At 48.5% G+C, this 10715-nt stretch overlaps 2 protein-coding genes across 2 annotated transcripts in view; both read left to right on the top strand.

Moving 5' to 3' along the window:
* peli3 (pellino E3 ubiquitin protein ligase family member 3) overlaps nucleotides 1–10715 on the top strand; it is a 53309-nt gene that overhangs the window by 5387 nt on the left and 37207 nt on the right. The window lies entirely within an intron of this gene.
* vgf (VGF nerve growth factor inducible) lies at nucleotides 897–6440 on the top strand. The gene is made up of 2 exons (XM_035629771.2): nucleotides 897–1197; nucleotides 3440–6440. Exon 2 carries the CDS (start codon nucleotides 3489–3491, stop codon nucleotides 5682–5684), a length of 2196 nt encoding a protein of 731 aa, XP_035485664.2. The 5' UTR covers nucleotides 897–1197; nucleotides 3440–3488; the 3' UTR covers nucleotides 5685–6440.

The raw sequence follows: 10715 nt of genomic DNA, 5'->3' as shown, positions 1-10715 counted from the left end.
ATGAAAAATAAGCCTTTCGTATTGCTCCACACTGAAGGTTATGTGTGATGATTAGATTGACATCAGACACCAACACCTACATGTGGCGGCGACCTTTGTCAAGTGACGTCGCCGCACTTGATTCAGGGAATGGGTCATGACCAGCAGGTGGTGCTGCAGCTGCCCTCTGCTCCTTTAACCCCTTGATAGACAAACATGCCAACAAAAGTATTATCAGTTAGCATACAGTCATAACCAGTAAACATCTGACGTTATGCACACTTGTGTTATAAACAGCCATACATGCACGAGCCACTTTTACTCCTAATGAGCTTTACGTGAATTTGACTCAATGAGTGTGAGGGGTTTTTCCGGGGCTTTCAACTGCAACCCATGGTTTTCATCAGCAAAACACAATTGGCCAGTTGTCATTGTGTGAACTCGCAGGTGGTGGTGGTACATGGGAACAGATGAGCGGATGTCTTGACTTCAGGGCATAGCAGGAGATCGTAGTCACACTTTGCGACATTCGTGACCCTGGGTAGAGATTACTTACCCATCCAGAGGTGAGGAGCAGCTTTCCACTATTTGACTATTGGCTATTTGATGAATAGTTTGTGATATCCATCAGTTCCATTGTGTCTGCGGGAGCCTATAGCCATGAGGCCAAGGTTAAAAAACACACACACACGGACACACACACACACACACACACACCGCCCCTCACGTGGGCTGCAGAGAGTCTCGGCCCGCCCCTGAGCGCCAAGAGATAAACTGCGAATTCATTCAGCATCTTCTGTTCATTCAAAGCTCCGGCGATTGCAGCTGATTGGTTCCGCCGGAGAGGGGGGTGGGGGGTGGGCGGGCAGGGGTTGTGCCGAACAAAATCTTATGAATGAAACAGCTCGTCTGGTGACGTCAATGGGGACCGTTTGACGCACGAGTCACGTGGGCCGGGAGGGCGGCGGTATAAGAAGCGCCTGCCGCTGTCCGTGGTCCTGAAACACAGACGGAGTCCACGCGCGGCATCCCGGCGGAGACGCGCAGGGAGGACAAGCGTAACTCGGCAACAAGGAACAAACAACAACAACAACAACAGTGACGACACTTAACATTAGACAACAAGAACAAGAACAAGAACAGCAGCAGCAGCAGCAGCAGCAGACCGGAGGCTGACGTGACGAGGAGGGGAAGCTGGAACCCCCCGCTCAACTGCAAGTGAGTGTCGACTTGGCATGTCTTCATCCTCCGAAAATCTGATGATCAATACTGAGATTAAAAAGTAAAACAAACTCTGTCTTCTTCATCTTTTCTGTTTGTCCCCGCGCAGAGTTCGGGGGTTGTTAACTTCCCCTCGGACGCATGAGCTGCCTTTGTTAAGCACACGTTCAGTCGTTTATCAAAACACGTGGGCGGATTTTTGAATAAGCATTTGCGCCCTTTGTCGCGTGATTGGCGGCTCCTGGGGACGTTGGATCTGTTGTCACTCCGCCTGGTCATATTCCTCTGTTTATGGTCGACCACGGAAGGTGGCATATTGTTCTCATCAGCAGCAGCGTCGTCACCGTCAGCGTCACCGTCCAGCTGCCACACACCTCGACTCGCTTTGCCACAAATAAGCAGATTGAAAAGAAGGAGAGTGGATCCTACTTCAAACTGATCTGTGCTGCTCGGTGACGCTCGCAGTCAAACAGGGTTGTGACACCACAGAGAGGCGATGACAAACGTCAAATGTCTTCAGATCAGAACGACTGACGTCCATGTTGTTGTTGGGGGGGGGGGGGGGGGGGGGGGGGGCTCTGAGGTTTTTACACTTAACCGTGTAGGAGGAGGGGGGTGATCCCCATGCTTTATGATGATTCCTGCCCCCTCAGGTGCAGATTAACGACCCGCCTTGCTGGCAGAAAAGTGTGTGTGTGTGTGTGTGTGTGTGTGTGTGCGTGCTCAGGCTTGGAAAACAAAGAGAGAGAGAGAGAGAGTTGCAACCAGCCAGATGTTAGATTTTATACAGCTCAGAACATCCTGACTCCACCAATAGTCCTCCAGCTCCTGAACTGATCGTTTAGGAGAAAAAAAATTCCATCAACAAAAATATATATTTTTTTTTATTAAAGATGTATTCTCGCAGCATCTCTGCAGCATATCAAAAAAGAAGTAACATTCAATCGTGTAGATTCAACGGCTACATTTTAATCAGGTGAATTAATCTAGTAATTGGGCAGATTTGTTTTTACGCGTCTCATGGGTGGGTGTCTGAAGGCTCGCGCGTAAACGCGCGCGCGCGCACGCACGCAGACCTGGAGCCTCATAGACTGATCTTTTAAACCCACATCTGCACTCAACCACAGACTGAGAGCAGACACATCTGAAGGCATGTTGTTGCCTTTGGTCTTGATACTTTAGACTTCGCAGTCAACGTCACTGCACTTGTTGCCGTGATGGATGTTCAATATTGAAGATTTTGCAGCAGCAGCAGCAGCAGCAGCAGCAGCAGCAGCACCGGGAGCTGTCCTCGGCGCTGTGCGCCATCAGCAAAATGGAATTCCTATGTCGCAGTGGTGTTGCCTCCAGGTGCTGGTGGAGAGCCACATCACTGCATGTCTTCATCTCTGATCAGCTGTCATTTAACTCCACCAGCACAGGAGACTCATCTCGCCAAAATGGACGATGTGCCTGATGTCACCCTATGTCTGCGTTCATGTGTCTCAGCTCTCCTTGGCTTTCTGTGTGTGTGTGTGTGTGTGTGTGTGTGTGTGGGCGGGGGGGGGGGGGGGGGGTTAATGATGTATTTTGTAGTTGTTATTTTTCGTTTTGATTTTACCCTTTTTATTATATCCAAAATGCATGCACAGAAGAGGCAGGAAGGAACAGTCAAAGTGGTTCAATGGTGAGGCTTCAAACGTACACGGCGCGTAAACAGGTCAAAACAATGACAAGAGCAAAAACAGACAGGAATGCGACACCTAAGTCCCCCCCAAAAAACGGAGTAACACAGAGCAGGGTTATTCTCTTTGTCATGGTTTTGTCCTTTTTCCACTCACGTGATTTGTTTTGTCCATTTAACGCTCTCGTTTTGACGTTATTCAAATATGATCATCTCACTGAAAGCATTTTCATTTCCTTCTATCTTCCAACTGTCATTTCAGAATCCAAATGACTTATTTATCAATGGACAAATCTGAAAAGCCCCAGATGTCGTTCCTTCTCCGATATCTGTGCTCGGCAGAATGGTTAAGGCGGGGGAAAGAAACGGTTACAGTGCAGCACCTAAACATGCTGCTCTAGACGCAAGGCACAGATACACTCTCACGTTCTGCCCCTCGACATAAAGGACACGCGACTACCCGCATTGTCTAAAAGTCATGAAGTAATGAAGGATTGAATTCCTTTGATACATTGAAGTCCTTTTGAGAGTTGTTGAAACTGACAATCTGTTTCTGTGTTCTTCTCTCTCCTCCAGACCTTTCTGATCCCCTTGCCACTCACAGCGGGTCCGGTTGTGAGCGGCCATGGCTCCGTACCACGATGCCTCAAGTGTCCTTACCCTGCTGGTGCTCCTGACGGGGGCTTCTCTCCCCCATCTGTCCAGCCCCAATCCCATCGACACCCCTGGAGATGCTGATAGCCCACACAGAAATACTCCTGGGCTGATGGTGTCAGGAGACGAGGAGAGAAGGGAGGAAGAGAGACGATCGTTGCGAAAAGAGGAGGCAGAGCAAGAAGAGGACCTCTTTAAAGACGTGGATCCCAAAACACTGGCAGCCGTTTTACTGGAGGCACTGAATCACACACAAGTAGAGAGGAGGGAGGAGGGAGAAGAGGCCAAGGCTGAGAGAGCGGAGGTTAAGAAAGAGGAGGAATACAGACGTAAAGTGAGAACGATGGAGGGAGCCGACAGAGACCGAGACGGACGGCAGCAGTTAGAGTTGCTGATGGCCGCACAGGGAAAGGAGCAGGAAAGGGAGGAGGAAGAGGAGAGGAAAACAGCTCAGGAAGAAGAGGAGAGGATGACGGAGAAGGTGACCAGTCGGACCACGAGTCAGACAGTCCAGGTCCAGACAGAGCAGCAGCCCGCAGGTCCAGATGGACGAGCGGACAACGGGAAGGGTGCTGCCCCCCTGCAGGGACAAGCTGGCTCTGGACCAGGCAGCGACGAGGAGGAGGAGCAGCTCAGTCCAGAGGAGCTGAAGAGCCTCGAGACCATGATGAAGGAGTTTCCCCGCTTGGACACGGCCACGAAGAGGAAGGGCGGTTCGGAGCAGAACCAGAGAGAGAGCAGGGGTTACAGCAGCCAAAATGACATCATACCAACAAATAAGGGCAGCAACCTCGCCATGTCAAAGAAGAAACTGAAATGGCAAGAGGAGACGCAGAAAGCCCTGAACATGCCATCATTCAGGGGAGGCAATTTTATGGACGATTTTGAGAACAGTAATTATGGCAATAGTGCCGCACAGTCCCAGCCTCCAGCCGAGCAGGAGGTGATGGAAGATGAGCCAGAGGAGGAGGAGGCGGAGGAGGAGAAGGAGGACGAGGAGGTGCTGAGTCCAGAGGAGGAAGAGGCCCGCGCCAGAGCAGAGCAGGAGGAAATGAGGAGGCAGGCGGCCGAGGCCCAGCGAGCCAAGATGGAGGAGGAGAAGTTGGCCGACATTGCCTCGGACATGCTGCTGCGCTACATGGTCAAGCAGAATAGCGGGAACAAGAAGTACAGTTCGTCTCTGTCCAACGCCGCAGAGGACAAGAGGTCGGACGAGGAACAGGAAGTGGTGGAGGAGGACGACATCGACCCCCAGACCATCGACAAGCTGATCGAGATCTCCAGCAAGCTCCACCTCCCCGCCGACGACGTGGTGGACATCATCAGCGACGTGGAGAAGAAGAAAAAGAAAGACCTGCCACCCGAGCTGACGGCGCGTTGGCGTCGACCCCCGACCCCGCTGTCTTCTTCCTTCGCGTCCAACAACGGTTTGTCCGCGTCGCAGGTCTCGTCCACACAACGTGGCTTCCCCGTCTCCAAGCAATCCTCCCCTGCTGTCAACCTCCTCAAAGCCTGGTTCCAGGAGAAAACGTCGCCAAGATCCCAGGGTCGCTGGACCAAACCTGCAAGCGCCAAGACAGCCAATCAGAATCTCTGGCCCAGACCCCAGAAGGCTCTGTCAATCAAGCAGGACCTCTGGCGCAAATCGCCCAAGTCGGTCTGGACCGGCTACCCTTCGTACCCCTTCATTTACCCGTTCTACTACCAGAGGAGGCCCTACCCAGACTACTACCCCTTCTATGCCCCCCCTCCGCCCAGACCCAAACCCCGTTACTACATCCCCAATCCCGCCGTCACCCTCAACAACTTTATGGAAAACTCTGTGGATGACGCCCGCGCGTTTCCCCCCAAACGCCGTCATCACAGCTGGGTTCAACCCAGGCTGAGGCCCCCCCCCCCCGCGGGCCGCCAGCAGCAGCCTTACTACAGCGGCTACCCCCTCCCACCGTACCCCCGTGCGTTTCAGCAGGTGCCAGTTCCCGAACTACGTCCCCCTCCCCGAATCTCTACTCAACAGAAGCCGTCGTACTACTCCGCCCTGGCGCCCGCACCGAGGAGGAAAGAAGATCATCACGTGGCTGGAGATCAGTCGGACAGCAGCAGCCGGGCCGATCTGGAGAAGTACATCCGGCAGATGCTCATGAACACACCGCAGATGTTGGACTGAGGCCTCGGACGGGAAGGGGAGAGAGAGAGAGAGCGAGAGAGAGGAGAGGAAATGGAATTGAGGAGAGATGACCGGACAAGAGTGTTCCTTTATGATTTCCTTTTGCTGGTGTTTGGTTTTGCTTCACACGCGTAACAAGTTTATTTCTAATATTTTGAATATCCGTTGTTATGTCGAGAAGGACGTCACAGAGGACCCCTTTTCTCATCCAGAAGTCAATCTGGAGAAACTGAATCTTTGGAGGGAAAACGGACGGACAGGTCCACACGGGGCGCGCGCTCCTCCCGTGCGAAGGCGGAGGAACGCGTGACGCAGCGCAGATTTGTATCATGCTAGAACTTCTCGTCCAAACTCCCGGCACGACGACATTCTCCACTTGGACATTCTACAGTGCCGACGAGGGAGGACGCTTCGACGTGTTGTCACCTTCGCCAGAGTCAGACGGATCCCAGGTGGCGGCAGGTGGCAGGTGGCAGGTGGTCGCCGTAGACGAGACGCACAAACTGAACATTTGTGGTGTTATCTCAGGCAGGGGAAAAAATATTTCACAACATAAGCTTTCGGAAAGGATACATTCTACATGGCCCCCCCCAAAAAAGTATGTGGACACCAGACATTTTATATCGTATACAAACACAGCCAATGGTCGTGGATTCTGAGGCCGTCGTGCGTAAAACAGGAAAGGCACAAACAAAGGCATGAAGTGGAATCTCGCCATGTGGTGTCCACATACTTTTGGCCCTATATATATATATATATATATATATATATATATATATATATACAACCCCTTGGCCGATTCTCCTCTTAGAAATAAAAATCAAGATCTAACAAAAACTGTGAATGACCTCGTGTCGCAGTCACTCCCTATACTTATCTTTTAAAATGAGTACATTTTATGCAAACATATTTTTTTTTCTTTTTTAAAAAAAATTAATTGTATAAAATTGCAGCCAAAAAAAGGAGCACCTTTTCATCATGTCCGCTCGCACAAAGCCACCGAATTCTTTAACAAGGAAATGTAACGCGCCAAAAGGCATATTTCATACCGGGGCTGAGGAAGCCACACGAACACCACTGTAACGGCTCGGGTGACTCACGCTTTTGCATAACGTCAATTACCTTGTTGCCATGGTGCCAAACCCTGACCAAACTCGTACAGTTGACACCTACAGACACAGCGGTGCAGGCGGGCGGGCTGATCTTTGCACTGCACACATGCATTTCGAAGGATTGGACTTTTCGACATATTGTTCTCCTTGTTCAACGAGCAGCGGCTCCCCGACCCCGACTGTTGCTCTCAGACGCGGACCTGGCGGATCCTACATAGTTCACCTCCGCGGTTCATGGAGCGCTGCCCAAAGTGTTCTTAATCCCCAGGTTTCCTTCAGCTCAATGACTATGAGTATTGACTATTAAGGATTTTAATAGTGGTTTCTTTTTCATCATCATCATCATCATCATCATCATCATCATCATCATCATCATCACCTCGGTCTATTTTGATATGGTTTTTGTCACTCGTTTTTCTAAATGTTGCACAATCATCACTGATATGCATTTGTAGGTAGGAAGTTGTTTGCCTTACACGTCACTGTGACATTCCGCCTCATGGTGCTTCGTCTTTAGTTTTCCTTTGTGCCACTTGTGCCATTGTCCATAAGATAAAGGCCGCGACTTCTTCTGTGATGGGAGCAGGTGGGGAGCAGGACCCACATCCCTGATGAATCCACTAGAGATGGGAAGAGGTCACTCATATTCAGGGGGGAACCTGTTTATGCCACAGTTCATTGATTATCATGGATCATACATTTTCACTGCTTGAATCGGATGACAGTGTTATAACAATGGTTATAAAAGGACTGTACTGCTGAGATGTTCTCTTTTTTTTCTTCTTGAATGGATACTGAATCGGTAATCAATGAACACTTCTTGTCCCCTTCTTCCCTCTTTTCGAATATGTCACTGGGAACGGGAGCAAACGTTGCTCTTTGGTCTGCAGCTGCCGTTTGACCTTTGTGGTCGCCTGTTGCTAAGTGATGAGCAAAACCTCAGCATCCGCGTTGCCAAGCCAGGACAGAATCACGGCATCGACAATCTGGCAAGGAAAAAAAGAGGCAATTGTCAAGGTCATTCGTCAACAAAAGAGAAGAAAAAGAGAGTTCAACAAAGCTTTTGGTAATTTTTATGATTTGTTGTTTTTTCTATAAGCTCGGGGAGGAAGTCACAGGTGAAGAAAGAGAAAGGGGAGAGAAAATGGGCTGAGACGAGGGCTCGGTGTCTGCACGTTTCTCTATACTTGCATTTAAATTGTCTATTTTTTTGTACAAGCATCAATTTAAAAAAGCATAAAAAAAATCTTAAAACTGACAGAAACAATGACATTGGTGTACCTTGGAATCACTGTTGGAGTCATGTACGCGGCGAGTGTTGTCCATGGTCTTTCTAGATGTACCTTGCTGTAACCATCGTAATAAACACGCGTTTGCTGGATGTAAAGATGCGCATATCAATGACTACTTTTGCTACACGTGAAAAAATGAAATAAAGTCAACTTTTTTTACTACAAAAAATGTCTTCATTGTGGACACATATAATTTGATGACGGCCATCGTACCAAATCTGAATATTTCATTTCATCCTTTGTAGGAAAAGATGTTGAAAACTCACCTCTCACTTGAAGACTTTTCAAAACTTATGGCAACAAACGCATGATTAATGGTGAGTGTTATTGGTGTGCTTGTGGCTGCAACTCATGTTTGCGTAGTGTCATTTTGTATGATATTGCAGTAATATTAGTGATTGATATGACTCAGAGGGACCAGCAGTCATCCTGTATCGAATTGTACGAACACTTGAGTGACCTAAATACCCATGTGCTACGAGATAATGTCACGTGTCCCGGACACAACAGTTAGTAGAGATGGATGGATGGAAGAGAGTTCTGCAGCTTGCAGGATTTGACAAGGCGATTTTTAAGAAATTGAACAGTAGAGCTGTGTGACCTTGAACTACATGAAAACTGTTAACAATGCCCCTTTGTGGATCATCCAGAGTAACGGGGACGCTGATAATGTTGTATACTAAGTAGCGATGATGTGAAGATGTATTGAAGAGAAGTCCGCCGACACCGTCTTGATTGTATATAAAGGTTTATTACAAAAAGACCAGCATCGATTCAAGCTCTGCAGAGCTTGGAGAGTGTCCGGCCAAAATGACAACCCTCCCGACTCTTCTTGGGGGTTACATTTATAGGCCCATCGTTGGCTTGAGTAGGAACATCTGGTTCGACTCAAAATATGCTATGTGAGACGTAAAACTTAGAGGGGTCAAAAGGTGAGGTGAGGGGTCATCAGGAGGCCCTTATCTTGGCATTCCAAAGAAAGAGATGTAAACACATATTCCCCTCTCATTCCATATATGGACAAAAAGACACTACAATAAGAAACATTTTTGGTACAGTGATACTGTATCTTGGTATCTTTATAAAAAAATGGAGATTTCACTAACGATTTACAAAAAAACGAAGAGTGATTGCAATATAGCAATATAGATATATAATGTAAGAGTGTAAATTCAGCAATGAGCGTTTCAATTTATTGAGGAGTATCAACTCACATTTATTGTCAAGACCGGCGTATTAATAATCATACACTTAGTAAGATAGGAGCAGGTAACCACGCACTGGGGCAGAGAGTCACAACAACAACAGCTCAACACATTCAATTGGGGGGTGATTGAGCAGCTTCCCTCTGTCGAGCAGAAATAGGATTGAACCGCCGAATCCAGCTTGAGGCTTTAATTCATTTCTTTGTGTTCGTCATTCGCATGCTGTCCCTGTACATGACAATACCAGTGTCACTAGACTGACTATTACAGGTGTCTGCCTCGGTGATGGTCTGGCACAGTCCCCTCGCGATGAATAAGAAATCATTAGAAATGAATCAGAGAATGACGATCAGGCTCTGTGATCCCTGTGTAGGCCTTGGGGCTAATGAGAGCACAGACAGTAACCAAAGAGGGGGGGGGTGGGGGGGGGTTCTTGCTTTGAAAGGCCATGTTGTCGGTGGTGTTCAGGAGGGTGGTAAGAGGATAGGCCGAGTGCTAGGGGGATGTGCAAACACCCCACGGACAGGTCCACTGACCACGACTGTCAAATGTTGTTCACCGTGTTCACCCGACAACAAGTGTGTGTGGACTGTCTGGATGGTGTGACAGAGATCACTGGTGGAAATGATGAAATGGGACATGCATTAGTAAATGAGACCTCCAAAGCAGGACTTCAGATGGGGGGGGGGAGCTGCACGGAAATAGAATCAAATGGAAGGCTGCTTATAAAATAAAAGAGAGATGAGGAATAGAAAGTGTAAGAAAGAGAACACACCAGATGAAAGGGTGAGGAAAGAGGGAACGCAGGGCTGGGCAGAGGCAGGGAGAGGGGGGAGGGGGGGATGAGATGGAGGAGGAGGGGAGTGGTTGATGGTTGCAGCTCTGCCCACGGAGAGGTGCAGTGATTCATGATGTCACGTGGTGAAGACTGGGTGACTCATCCACCAACATCATCATGCAGCCACTGCAGAGCACTAACACACACACACACACACACACACACACATACACACACACACACACACACACACAAACAAACACACATACACATACACATACACATACACACATACATACATACACACACACACACACACACACACACACACACACACACACACACACACACAAAACCATAAACAAAATCTTCTTGAGCAATGATGTGGGAAACCCTGGGCAGATTCCATGTTGTTGAATTTAGAAATGAAAAGTGATTGATTTTATTAATAGTACATCTTAGTTTTTTTTTATAAAACCTGTCCAGAGTCTCTGTCCCACTGTAAAAATATAACCAGTCTCTGTCCCACTGTAAGATATAACCAGTCTGTCCCATTGTAAACTATAACCAGTCTCTGTCCCACTGAAAAATATAACCAGTCTCTGTCCCACTGTAAGATATAACCAGTCTCCGTCTCACTGTAA

Source organism: Scophthalmus maximus, chromosome 1 (genome assembly GCF_022379125.1).
Source record: "Scophthalmus maximus strain ysfricsl-2021 chromosome 1, ASM2237912v1, whole genome shotgun sequence".
Classification (NCBI taxonomy): Eukaryota; Metazoa; Chordata; class Actinopteri; order Pleuronectiformes; family Scophthalmidae; genus Scophthalmus; species Scophthalmus maximus.
The sequence above is the reverse complement of the archived record's forward strand: the minus strand, read 5'-3'. Positions and strand labels throughout refer to the sequence as shown.